We start from the raw sequence: 14,737 nt of genomic DNA on the forward strand, positions 1-14,737 counted from the left end.
CAGTCAATGCCATTTTTCCAGTCTTTGCCATTCCATCAGGTCCATCCATCCCATGGTGAGTCTCAGGGTTTCTAAATCTTTTAGACTTGGAGTTCTGAATCTTGTAGGTCTGGAAATCTCTCAATTTCTGGTTCTGATGATCACTCTGTTCTTTAAGAAGTCCTTTTTCTTGTGGAAGTCCCCTGGCTCCACTAGTTCTGCTGGCCTTCTTGTCCTTCAGATGACCGAATCATCTTTCTCCACGTTACACGTTTCAAACAAGCATATACCTGAAACAAGATTATAAAGAAGAGGTTGCCCCCCCCCTTTCCCCCACAAGAATCTTTTCACATTTAAAACATCATTGTTACAGAAATGTAAATCACAGAATGCAATTAACTCATTCATCATAAATTACATTTAAACATCAATGCCATTAACCCATTTATCATAAATTATAAAGAATCACCCCCCTTTTTGATAGTAAAAATTTTTCTAAAATATAATACTATCATAAAACAATTCCTCCAATTCACATCAGCATCTGCTTGTAACTGAACTACAGTCATGTTGTTCCTGCAGTGCTGTGTCTTGCAAGGTGTGAACGGCTTCTTCCTTATTTCCTTTCAACAGTGCCAACTGGGTTTCTAAACTGCCTATCTTCTTAAGCAAATCACGATAGCCCATCTTTCTTTTGTGTGAAAAGTGACACTGTCTTGCCTTGTGTCCCATCCTTCCACAAGCAAAACAAACAACTTCCTGATCTTTCCTACCTTTCTCCAAACAATGCCTTGCTATGTGACCATCCTTTCCACATGCATGACAGACAAAGCTTTGATGAGGTCTCACATTGTCTTGACAATGCCTGGCAATGTGACCAGCTTTTCCACATGCATAACAGAGAGTATCACCTTCTGAATTTACTCTTTCAAATCTCCATGTTCTCTGATGGAAACCATTAGATAATCTAGAACATTTTCTCTTGCCAAAGGCAGCGACTGGATGTCTAGATTCTGCAGCTTTCATTTGACTTCTTGCATTGAAATGCTGTGTCATTTTGGAAATTATTTGCTCGTATGGTGTATTTACATCTACATGCAGAGCAATGGCTTCTCGCATGTGTGAACTGCTTTGTGCCATTAATGCAGACTTAAACATGAGATTTTGTTTAGTTGCATTGGGCAAACCACTGTAACAGCTAAACATTTCCCACAACCTAGACGCAAATGCTAGAGGATGCTCTCCAATTTCCATTGTCACCTCAGTTATCTTTCTCAAGTTAACCAAATCAGTCCCAGCAAGTCTAAGCAGAGCTTCTCTCCTTGCCCCTCTGTCTGCTCTTTTTTCACGAACTTCCTGTGAGAGAACACTAGTTAATGAGCGAGGAATGCAGATCATGAGAAGTCTACAAGCATCTTCATTTGACACACTATAAACATCCACTACCTTCTCCAGTTTTGACAAGAACTCTACAGGATCCATGTTATCAGGGTCAAAAGTACCCACTGCTGTAACAAGATTTTGAAAGTCCATAAAAGACAGCTGTCTAACAGCTTGGCCATTTTCAGTTCTTTGATCAAGAACCCTCTCATTTCCATTTCCATTTCCATTTCTATTCTGTCTTGTTCGCACTGGTGCTATTGGGAACCTTACAGAATCATCTGAAGAATTATGTCATTGACTAAAGGCTTCCTTGCAGTTATTCTCATCATATTCAGAATTGGATTGGGCATGTACCAACTGTCTAGCTGTCCCTTCATACAAACATCTAAATGTTTCCTTCTCTGTTTCGGACTTTGAAATTTCTTTTCTCAATTTCACTATCTGTTCCTTCAGAATGATCTCTTCAGCCTCGCAATTTCTCAATGAGATGACATTGTCGTTGACTTGAGAATTTAGTAACTTGTTTTCCATTTTAATTTCCTCTAATCTTTTCTTAGTTACCTTGTATGAGGCAAAAAGAGCTTGAAGTGCATTAGCAACTTTTCCCTCTTTGTTTTTAGGCATTCTGAGACTATTTTTGAATTGAGACATAGCCCACTCGTAGGGGTCGTCTGCCTTCTCTATCCCATCAAACATTCCTACAGAGCTGTGCTTAGCGATGTATTTAACTATCAGCTCTTCCATTTTCACAATCTTATTAAATTGTCTTCAGCAATTAAATAGGCTTATTTTCCTTCACTGACTGAACATTATCTAGTTACTTTAAGATACCTGTTAGTCAAATTATTCACAGCTCCTGTTGTTTGGACGCAAATGAATAAAACAGCCACACTACGTCAGGCTTCTAAACCAAAATTTTCACTTCTTCATAAATGGCCACACTCCGTCGGGCCTTACACTTCACTACATTAAACCATTAAAAATGCAACACTGTCACAGTACGTCGGACAAAACCACACTACTTCGGTTTTTATGTTCTATTTTTAAAACAGTTTACTTGGCCACAGTACATCGGGCAAATTAACACTGTTTTTGGGCTTTAAACTTCACAGAGTCACGGTGCGTCAGACTCACTATACTATAACACACAACAGTTATGAAATAATTCTGTGACCACACTGCGTCGGGCCAAATCAGTTGCTTTAGAATTTCATCAGAATTATCACAATTTTACAGTCGGTTTCAATTACGTTAGAAACTTACAACTTTAGACACAACAGATCTAATACAACTCTGCCACCACACTGCATCGGGTTGATTCAATTACTTTAGAATCTTAACAGAATTATAAGAGACCAACAACAAGTTTCAGTTACTTTAGAAACTTTGACTTAAGCACTTTGCTTCAGTTACTTTAGAAACAACAATTCCGATACAACTCTGCTACCACAGTGTGTCGGGCTGATTCAGTTCCGTTTGAATCTTAAACAGAATTTGTACAGAATAGGCTTAAGTACTCCTCCTGCTAATACTGACTAAACCAAATTCTCTTCTGTCCTTGACATTTTCTTTTCTAGATTTTTTTTAAATGAGGGGGTTCCCTGACAAAACCAGCAATAAAGAAAGAAAACCGCTTTTCTTACCTTTCCCCGCTTTTTGGAAGACCCTCGCTGGGTGGCTCGCCAATGTAAGAAAAAGTGATGAGGACGTTGAAGATCTCGATGAAGATGTTTATTGCAGCATAGCAGTGACAAAGCACATGTAGTACCTTGGGTTCAGCGGAGTCGGAATGAACCCAGAACATCCTAAGCACAAACCTTTTATACAGTTACAGTTGCTCCTGTTATTACAGCTGTGGTCTGTATGTTAATTAAGTTCTGACACCCCTTTGTCTGAGGTAGTTCTCGGTGTCCCACACCCGCACCCATTCTACAATTGGTGACCATTTGCTCAGGATGTGATCATCCCAAATGGTCTACAAACAACATAACTGTTGACTTTCTTCTTTTCTATAATAATTAAGCCATTTTGGGAAATGAGCATGATCAAACATATTGTGGAGTGGAAGCTGGGTCGAGGCAGACTATAATTTCTTACACACGGCTCTTAATGGTATGTTTGTTTGTTTGTTGTCTCATACTTTTAGATACGCTGTTATTATGCTACTGCTTATGTTAGCTTTTAATATACGGTTTTATTCTGATTAAAGCTTTAATACAGTACGGCAACCGCACATGCGTCCATGTATAATGCTTCTCATTGCTATGTGAAAATGTATAATTGGAACAGTTTGTTGGAGCTGATCTGACGATCTGAATGAGAGAGAGAGAGAGAGAGATGCAGTGCAGGGCGACGCGAGGAACAGTATTAAGAACGGCTGTTTTAGAACATTAATTTTGAAACTTGTAAATCCATTAGAATCGTTAGAAGACAGAATCGCGATTCATATATGAATAGATTTTTACATGCACCCCTAGTTTTCTCTTCCTCTTCTCTAAAGCAGTAGAGCTGGGAATCGATTCTGAGGTGTTGGGAATCGAGAGTCGATTCCAAAGGTTGGAATCGATCCCATCAAGAGGAATCGACTCCTCATTCAGAGCTTTTTTCAGTTCAACGAAGCTTATCTATAGGGGATGGGGGTGTGACGTCACTGCTCTAGCGCCGCGGTGGCTGATGGGAAAAATTGCCATTTTGTGAGGCCACTTGTTGGCCATCGTTTCCAAGTACCATTTTCTTGCGTCCGGTAGAAGTTTGTCTCTGTATAGTACATTTCGTTCTTTTAATCGACTTTTCAACATTGTTTTTCATGTGGTTGTTTTAAGTCTCGCCCGATGTGGCCACACAATATGGCGGCGCCCTCTTGTTTACGTCCCAGAATGCACTGCACAGTGACGTCGGTTGCCAAGCTCTATGGGTGCCTCTCAAATGGAAGGCTGCATCCTACGAAGGCTGCACACATTTAAATTCACAAAAATAAACTGAAAGAAAACGAGTCAGTACTGCGATCATCAGAATTTGAGGATGCAGCCTTCCATTTCAGAAGCACCATTCACCTCCCTCATGCTCGATAAAATCCGTAATTACAGTTGTGAGATAAAAAATTATTTTTTATTCATGCCATGGTCTGTCTGAATACTCGATTCTGATTGGCTGGCAGGTATTGATTAAATTTGTTTAACTGCACAGGTAGTTCCTAGTCAGTTTAATCACATTCTATATTAATGCGCTTCCTATAAACATTGGTAACCATAGTAACATACAGTTACATTTGAATAGTACAGACGAAAATAACCGTCATTTTTATCGTTCGGTTAAATATTGCAGCACAAATATTATTAACATATTTAATATGTGAATGCTGGCAAATGACCATGGCATAAGCGGGATAATCAGCGGCTAGCTGTGCATTAAGCGATTTGAATGCACGGCGGAGGCAACCACCCTCCGTGCATCGTTTAATGCACAGCTAACCGTTGATTATCCCTTACATATAAAAGATCTATTTAATTTTTATATTTATATTACCCTTCGCCTTATGCTCGCTAAAAGTGATTAGAAGTCTGATTCGTTTCCACAAAAAGGTTCTTTCAGATAGTTTTAATGAACCAGTTCAAAAAATAAAAATAAAAATTTTAAAAAAGATTCAGGGGCGCTGCACAACAGAATAGATCATGACCTGATTGAGGATCTTATTTCTATCTAAAATACAATTTTTTCGTATTTCTATCAGCCAATGATAATTCTAAAAGAAAACGTCACGAGCATAGATCAGTGGCCGAGCATCTGATTGACAGATAAACCACAAGCTCTTATCAGTGTTATTGTTAATGTTCTGGTTATTTTGTTTCAATGTACAGTTTGTTAATTTTGTTCAAAGCATACAGTCAAAGTAAACTGTGCACATTTATTTTAGACACTTCATGTCTTTTTCAATTCATGCGATATGCATGTCCCTGTGAGCTATGACAAATTTCACGGGCAAAGCAGACAAAATTATAGAAATTTATCGTAATTTTTTACATATAAAGCTTCATATTATGAGAAGGATACTTTCTATGACCTTGTATATCCTGCAGTCATGGCGAGATTAAGTTCCTTCGATCTAAAAAAACAAGAATCGAAAAAAGAATAGAAAACAACAGAGCCATCGATTCCAGAACCAGGACTCGATTCCAAAAATTTCTGAATCTTACAGCCCTATAAAGCAGCACAGCATGGCCTCGCTCCCTTCCTTACATGTTCCCAAGGGCGGGGTTTATCTGGGTCTGTGACGTATCAGACCCGGGAAGTAGTTCGTTGTAGTCCCTTACCAGCCGTTTTTGTAGGCATTAAACTTCCAGAATTTTAAAAGACGATATCTCTGTTTGCATTGAACTTTCAGCGCTGCAACTTTGCAGATATTGTTTATGCTCAAACAGCAACATTACACACTAACTAACATTAAAAAAGTGAAATTGCAATCAACCACCCCTTTAAAGGGGTCATGAAAAAAAAATTCTTGATCTTTTGACATATAAGAGGTCATTGTACTATAAAAACAGAAACCAACCCAGTCAACACGTGAGGTCACGCGATGATCACAGTGACATCACACCATTCTCATACGGTGATCCTCACAGTGTGAGTAATATATGAACTCATTGTGAACTCAAAATGTTGAGCAGGTTGAGAGGAGGCAGTTCAAATATCAGTCACCGGGGGTACATTCTACTTCCTGTTTCTCAACACTATCACAGAGATATCACAGTGCTCTCACATGATGAGCTCATGAGTGCACGCCCAGCTAACAGATTTCTGTTATAAGATACAAGTGAAACATACGTTACCATCATGGTGAGTAGTGTTTGCTTTAGTTGGGCTCTTGACCCTTGAGTTTATAACATTATATATTTTTGGGGCTGCTGTAACTGTGTTTGTAGAGCACATTTGTTATGGCAAGAAAAACCAAAAAGAGACTGCAATCAGGTGATATTGGTTTGTTATTGCTGCTAACAACACAGTCATCACCTACACTCAATATGCAGTCTTGGTGAGATTTTATTAATAAACAGTTTCTAAATATAGTAGCTCTGTGATAATACAGTATAGGATACAGCAGTCTCATTATTATGAAGTTATGAAGGATAAAAGCATAAGGCACAAACATTATTAACTACCCTCTCATTTAAACACAAAGAGAGACATCAATAATCGGTGTATGAATCTCAACAATGGTGACAATCAAAAGCTTCATGTTGCAATGCATGCTGGGTACCTAGTCTCCGTGCAGCGAGTGAACTTTGACCTCACATTAGTATGAGCACACAGTGAGGGCGCTGTGAGGTTACACTTTTAGCTCACTGTTACCTCACATTGTGACCTCATCATGAGTATCCTGTGAGATCAGGGTGAGATCACTGTGAGATCAAATTGTTGACTGGGAAACGATAAAGATGCTCTGAAGACAACAAGACGCTGTGCGGTGCAAAGCTGTGGAAAAACAGTTTGAGTTGCCTTAGTTAGGAAAGATCCAGACCACGTAAGTAATTCATTTACAAACAAGACACAATTCAACGCAGGATTTTCAAAAAGATTGAAACTAAAAGACAATACCATGCAGACTAACTGTTTTCATTATGTGGTCACTATTGCTTTGTCTGTTATTACAGATCGTTTGATATGTATTGAGTTATTTATGCATTTTTGACCTAAATCACTGTGGCGTCCATCTGTTAGGAATGAAAGTACGCTGTTAGCCAATCATAGCAGTGGGGGTTTACTTCAGAGTCTACAATCCTCCACGCCTATTCAAACAGAGCGTTCTGATGAGGGGGGTCAAAAACTTCTAAATTATGATGTTTTTGATGTAAAAATATTGATAACTATAAGTGGACCTCAAAGAACAGTACAAAATAAAAAAAAAATTAAAAAAAAAACAGAAGCAATTCATGACCCCTTTAAGTACGTAATGGAAGTGCACTTTTTTTTTGCCTGGATTTCCTTATCCACAAAACACGGGTTCTGTCCTCTGCTGAAAACTTTTGTAAATTATAATGAACAGCATGTTCATACTATGTCAGTGAGTTTTACTTCTGCTGTAGTCCCCAATTCAAATGTACTAGTCTTCTTTCTAATCTCACATTTGCTCTTTTGTATCCTTTAGATCTTCAGTGACCCCATTTTTGGTCAAATAGAGCTGGACCCTCTTCTGATAGAGATCATTGACACTCCTCAGTTTCAGAGACTGAGACACATCAAACAGCTGGGAGGAGCATATCTGGTATATCCTGGAGCCACTCATACCCGCTTTGAACACTCACTTGGGTAAGGTGCAAATAAAAAATTGATATAGAGTACATTATTTTAAGCTTAAAACCTTTTACAGTGCCTTGAAAAATGATTTAGTATTTTATTATGGTATTTTAGATCTCTTGAAAAATGTCCTTATAGGTGATCAATAATACATACATTTTCCCAAACAAGGTTTTTATTGCAAACTAGTCTACTTTTTTTTTTTAAGCCAAAATTAGGCATTTCTGAACAGTGGCGGCTCATGGATGTTAAAATTGAAGGGTTTTTTTCTTTCTTTCTTTTCTTTTCTTTTCTTTTCCTCTCAATGAAAGCCTTCTTTTGGTTGTGTTTATGTATAAAAATGACATCATATGTATACAACAAGACAAAATATTTAAAATTTCGCTCACCTATTACTTGAAGAAAAAAATCCATCATCCTCTCTTTTTTAGCAGTAAACGTGTCTGTGACTCAAAAGGGTCACAAAAGTAGCTTTGCAAATTTGTTTGGCGATCAAAAATTCTGTATCTCTTCCCTCCATATTTACTACATTATTGGCGTCTCCACGGTGGTTGTTTGATAAGCCAAGGGAGGCTGTTTGTTTGATACAATTCACAGCTAACTGGTAAATTTGCATCTAGAATTTGCACAAATAAATTAAGTTGTTTGCATCTGTGTTCTGTTTATAAAATGTATTGTAATGTGCTTTTACAGTGATGGATAGTATTAGATAAATATTAGTGGTCTTATCTGTGAAAGCACTCACAGTATGTTTATGATGTAATGTCCAGCCCATTTCCAACTCTCCATAAATCTAGAAACTGTCCATTAAAATCTCAATATTGTTTTAAAACTTGGAAGACTATATTCTAACATATAGTCTATCTCTACATTCCCAGTCAACACGTGAGGTCACGCGATGATCACAGTGACATCACACCCTTCTCATACGGTGATCCTCACAGTGTGAGTAATATATGAGCTCATTGTGAACTCAAAATGATGAGCAGGTTGAGAGGAGGCAGCTCAAATATCAATTGCATTCTACTTCCTGTTCCTCAACACTATCACAGAGATATCACAGTGCTCTCACATGATGAGCTCATGAGTGCACACCCAGCTAACAGATTTCTGTTATAAGATACAAGTGAAACATACGTTACCATCGTGGTGAGTAGTGTTTGCTTTAGTTGGGCTCTTGACCCTTGACTTTATAATGTTATATTTTTTGGGGCTGCTGTAATTGTGTTTGTAAAGCACATTTGTTATGGCAAGAAAAACCAAAAAGAGACTGCAACCAGGTGATATTGGTTTGTTATTGATGGTAACACAGTCATCACCTACACTCAATATGCAGTCTTGGTGAGGTTTTATTAAACAACAATTTCTAAATATAATTAGCTCTGTGATTATACAGTATAGGACCCAGCAGTCTCATCAGTTATGAAGGATAAAAGCATAAGACACAAACATTATTAACTACCCTCTCATTTAAACAAAGAGAGACATCAAGAATCGGTGTATGAATCTCAACAATGGTGACAATCAAAAGCTTCATGCTGCAATGCATGCTGGGTACCTAGTCTATGTGCAGTGAGTGCACTTTGACCTCACATTAGTATGAGCACACAGTGAGGGCGCTGTGAGGTTACACTTTTAGCTCACTGTTACCTCACATTGTGACCTCATCACGAGTATCCTGTGAGCTCATGGTGACATCACTGTGAGATCAAATTGTTGACTGGGTTAACATCTTAATTGTCATGAATGAACATTTAAATGAACGTGGTTCACTGTGTTCTTTAAAAGCAGCACAAACATTTGTACTTTAACTCTTTGGCAGCAATTGATGTCAGGTAACAAATGTGCAGTTGTTCTTTCTACCTTCTGATGTAGTGATTATGATTAGAATAATCAAATAGTTTAGGTGTTACCATATGAACTGCATTTTTTTTTTTTACCTCAAACATATACATAGAAGTATAGATTATATAGATATAGAAGTATAGAATCTGGGATCGACTCAAGCACTCCCCAGAGGAGAAAGCAGTGTGTAATCAAAGAATAAATAGATGGATGTAATGTTGATTTTGCTCTGTGTTTTGTTTCAAATGATGTGTGGTCTGTGTGTTGCAGGATGGCCTATTTAGCAGGACGGATGATCAACATTCTGAAAGAAAAACAAGAGGATCTCGGCATTGATGAAAAAGACGTCCTGTGTGTCCAGATTGCTGCTCTGTGCTACAATTTAGGTAAGTGACAAAAATATACATCTGGGTAGAGTATATAAAAAAAGAAAAAAAAAGAACACTTAATGCTTAAACATTTTACAATGCATTTCTTGTTCTTGTGCCTGAAGTGTATAAGAGAATGTTGAATATGAAATTTACAAGTTTCTTACATATAAGAGGAAAAATACATCATATATGTTATAAATATACCTATATTTTGTTTTATTTCCATTTACAAATGAACTCCTTTACAAGTTTTATGTCAGACATATTTCCCACTTAAGATATATGATTCATATATTTAATCTAATGAAGATTGTATAAAATATGTTCTCAGGTCAAATATGAAACATGAGTTGTTCAGTATATTTGATGCTTTTGTCATTAAGGCCATGGTCCATTCTCTCATCTGTATGAGCGATTCTACTGTGATGCTCTAAAGCGTGGTAAGTACCTGCTTCTCATTTACTGATGCCAGTGTTTGGTCTGTTGGATGGTCAGTTTCACATTAATTATTCAATAGTGCTTATATAGGGTTTAAATCGGGCCGGGGACATAGACTCCAGGGCTCGACATTAACGCTTCATTAATGCCAGACAAGTAAACTGATTAAAACATCAATAACCAAAGATAACTAGGCAATCACCAGAACGCAAGTATTATTCTGATTTAGGAGTATTCTGATTTAGTTAGGAGTTATATTTAGAGTACACTCAAAAAAATGATTTGGTCTAAATTGTTCCAGTGTTCATGTGTTTCCACACTACAGAGTGTTCAAGTAGAATTGAAGCAGTGCTGGAGTTAAGGAGATAATTATGTGATGATTGATCATTAATGATGAACACCTGCTGTTATCAAGAAGAATCACCGAAGGAAAGAGAAACACAAGAACTACAACTGACTTCAGCCACAGCTGAAGATGAAATCAACTGAAAAAAAAGAAGACATTAAATCTCTCAAGATCTGATTAAACAGCATCAGACTGACCAGATTGACTTCATTTCTGTCAGACTTCTAGAGAAGCTCTTATTGAGAATTAACAGAGGTTTAGATGCTTTATTGTTTTGTTTGAAATCACCATCAAAGAGACCAGTGTTTCCTTTTGTTGGGCTCTTGACCCTTGACATTTTGGTGTTAATATTATGCTGGTTGCTTTAATTGTGTGATCATTTAAAACACACTTAGCTTGACCAGCGAAGCCAAGTGAAAAAGAGTTGCGGGTAGATCTTGTCACTGGTCCCTGACCTCATTTCAAGTCCAATTTCTGATTATATAGACATTATACTGTTTTAGATTTTTTTGTAGCTTCATATCTTGCAGTATTGTAAATATCAGATAATTTGAATAATTTACAAATCACCTTGTGCACATAAAGTTTTCATCTGTAGCAATACAAAGACCACAGACATCAAGAATCAGTGTATGAATCTCAACAATGGTGACAGTCAAGAAAATATTCAGATAAAACTCTGAACATCACAAAACAAGCTACTAAAAGTAACAACTATAACAGCATACGTAAAATAAAATAGTAAGAATAAAAGAAAATAATCAGACAATTCAGCTGCGTTGTTTATTCATGCTGCAATGCATGCTGGGATACATGGGAGAGTCTTGTACTATGCTGGTACCCAGCATGCATTGCAACATGAAGCATTTTGTTGACTGTCACCATTGTTGAGATTCATACGCTGATTCTTGATGTCTGTGATCTTTGCGTTGTTACAGATGAAAAGTTTTTGAGCACAAAGTGATTTGTAAATTATTTAAATTATCTGATTTTACAAGACTACTACATCTGAAGCTATATAAAAAAACTAAAGCAGTACTACATCCATACAATCAGATGTTGGACTCGAAACGAGATCGGTGGATCATTTGTCCACAACTTTTTTTTTTTTTTCTTAGCTTTGCTGGCTAAACAAAGTGTGTTCTATATAAACACACAATTAAAGCAACCAGTGTAATATTAACACCAACATGTCAAGGGTCAAGAGCCCAGAGCCCAACAAAAGGAAACACTGGTCTCTTTGATGGTGATTTCAAACAAAACAATAAAGCATCTAAACCTCTGTTAATTCTCAATAAGAGCTTCTCTAGAAGTCTGACAGAAATAAAGTCAATCTGGTCAGTCTGATGCTGTTTAATCAGATCTTGAGAGATTTAATGTCTTCTTTTTTTTCAGTTGATTTCATCTTCAGCTGTGGCTGAAGTCAGTTGTAGTTCTTGTTTCTCTTTCATTCAGTGATTCTGCTTGTTAACAGCAGGTGTTATCTATAAGGAGAGTAAATATTTAACTGAACTGTATTATTTTGCACAAGAGAGATCTAATTTAGTTTTGTGGATCACCATTGTGGTGGAGAGTAGAGCCTGTGCTTCAGTCAATGATGAGCCACAAGCTCTGATGTTCTGCTGCTTTGTTTAAAGACAGTAACTGTAGAGTTGCTGATACAGTGATGATCTCTTTAAGTGCTTTACCACATGCATGTGTGCTATAGCTGATGATAAACTGCAACAATTTGAGTTAAAGTCATGTTTTTAATAACTTTACTATTACAAATTAAGTGTTTGCAGTTTTATATTAAGAAATGTTCCTTCTTAGTAGAATCAAATGAAATAAGTTTACCAAATGTTTACACACCAGCATAACAATTTTACAGCATGCAAGAGTTTGCTGTATTTTTACAGTACAATTGTAATTTTTGATTTACAGTACTCTTGTAAATTTACAGTCTTACTGGCAACCAAAATTGCCAGTAAGTTACTGTAAATTTTACAGCAATTTTTTACAGTGTATGTAAGCCTCGTTCCCAGAAGGAGGGAACGGAAACGTCACGTCGGTGACCGATGAAATGGGATCTCGCCAGAGAGACCAATCTACTTCGAGTGTACCTAAATGAGCCAATGGACATTGGCATGCGGTATTTCGCATCTGGCTGCCACACCCCGCAGCGCAAGTATAAGAGGAAGCAGGTGCACCGCATTAATTCATGTTTTCGCTGAGGAGCCGAGCCGGTGACCCGGCAGCTCAGCTGTGGTACAGTGACTGTGGCGACGGGACGTGACGTCTCCGTTCCCTCTTTCAGGGAACGAGGATTACATACGTAACTGAAACGTTCCCTTTCAGTTGGTCACTCCGAGTCACGTCGGTGACCGACGATATGGGATCCCTACCAAAGCGCCACAGGATCTGCCCCCTCCAGTGCCCTGTGTAGGTCTCCCGGTTAGGGATGGGCGATATGGCCTAAAAAATTAATCACGATAATTTCAGGTATTTATTGCGATAACGATACCACACCAATTTAGACCAAATCATTTTTTTGAGTGTACTGAATCTAGATGACGGTCGCGCTGTTATCATCAGTAACAAACCAGTATCATCTGGCTGCAGTCTCTTTTTTTTGGTTTTCCTTGACATAACAAATGTGCTTTACAAACACAGTTACAGCAACCCCAAAAAATATAATGTTATAAAGTCAAGGGTCAATAGCCCAACTAATAGCCCAAGCAAATACTACTCACCACGATGGTAACGTCAAACAAAACAATAAAACATCATCATCTAAATATGTTAATTCTCAATAAGCGCTTTTGTAGATGTCTGACAGAAATAAGAACCCCGCTCATCTTTTTGAGTTCACAATGAGTTCATATATTACTCACACTGTGAGGATCACCGTATGAGAATGGTGTGATATCACTGTGATCATCGCGTGATCTCACATGTTGACTGGGAATTCCATAATTTATGTAAATGTATTTTTAGTATACTTAGCACTAAATAAATGTATTTCAAAAACATTTTAGTATTTTTAGTATTTATTTATTGCTTGTTTGCCTGTTTTTTTTTTTTGTTTGTTTTTGTGTTTGTGTTTGTGTTTTCCAGAGGGTTATGGAGATGACAGAGGTGGAAGTGGACAGGGCAAACGAAAGGATCAGGCAAAAACAGGAAAAAGTAAATAAAGAGAGCTTGATTTTTATTTTTATTTTTTGAATAAATTAACTCCGTTTTTGTGGGATCATTAATAACACATATATTAATAACCCCTGTTTATTTTCTTTGGTAGTTGAAAATTGGAAGGTAAGCATCAAATCACTCTTTTGTGTGTGTGTGTGTGTGTGTGTGTGTGTGTGTGTGTGTGTGTGTGTGTGTGTGTGTGTGTGTGTGTGTGTGTGTGTGTGTGTGTGTGTGTGTGTGTGTGTGTGTGTGTGTGTGTGTGTGTGTGTGTTACAAGTTCTATTTAAATTCAGTGCATCATGCTTAAAGCCACCATGCAGTCAGAAATGACAAATGAGGTAAGGTGTCAATTTGTGGTGGAATAAATCATCATTATTTTCTTTTTAACAAATAAGAGATAGGTCATTATTACTTTCTGTGGTAATCAAAAATAACAGAAACACAGTATTGTAGGTCTGATTTTAGATGTTCAAGTCCCGCTACTGATTTCTACAATTATACATTTGTGATAATATGTAGCCTACACAGCAAAAAATCCAGAGTGAAATTAACTCTCCTGGGAGTACATGTGAGACCACACTCAAGAGTGTGAAAGTGTTAAAATAAGAGTGTTAAATTAACACTGAAGCAGAGTTAAAGTTAATGAGATAATTAAGTGATTAATTAAGTGATGATTGACCATTATTGAAGACACCTGATGTTAACGAGCAGAATCACCAAAGAAGAAAATCTAAAATTTCATGTCACCATTATAGTGCTCAGCGTTTGCTTTAGTTGGGCTCTTGGCCCTTACATTTTTAAAGTCAGATTTTATTTGGCTACTGTAGCTGGGTTATATCAGATAGACAAGAAACGAGAAAAAAGTCATGTGATGTTGGTTATGTTTTTACATAACGATCATTTGATCTGAATCACC

General features: G+C 37.3%; 1 protein-coding gene across 3 annotated transcripts in view; it reads left to right on the forward strand.

The window, feature by feature from the left end:
• Positions 1-14,737, forward strand: part of LOC131544542 (uncharacterized) — a 71,774-nt gene that overhangs the window by 44,964 nt on the left and 12,073 nt on the right. For all 3 annotated transcript variants that reach the window (XM_058782857.1, XM_058782842.1, XM_058782848.1), the window contains 5 exons: positions 7,505-7,665; positions 9,769-9,884; positions 10,253-10,309; positions 13,750-13,818; positions 13,931-13,944. In XM_058782857.1, the coding sequence (XP_058638840.1) occupies positions 7,505-7,665; positions 9,769-9,884; positions 10,253-10,309; positions 13,750-13,818; positions 13,931-13,944 (417 nt within the window). The remainder of the gene's footprint in view (positions 1-7,504; positions 7,666-9,768; positions 9,885-10,252; positions 10,310-13,749; positions 13,819-13,930; positions 13,945-14,737) is intronic.

The sequence above is a fragment of the Onychostoma macrolepis genome, chromosome 01 (assembly GCF_012432095.1).
Source record: "Onychostoma macrolepis isolate SWU-2019 chromosome 01, ASM1243209v1, whole genome shotgun sequence".
Lineage (NCBI taxonomy): Eukaryota > Metazoa > Chordata > Actinopteri > Cypriniformes > Cyprinidae > Onychostoma > Onychostoma macrolepis.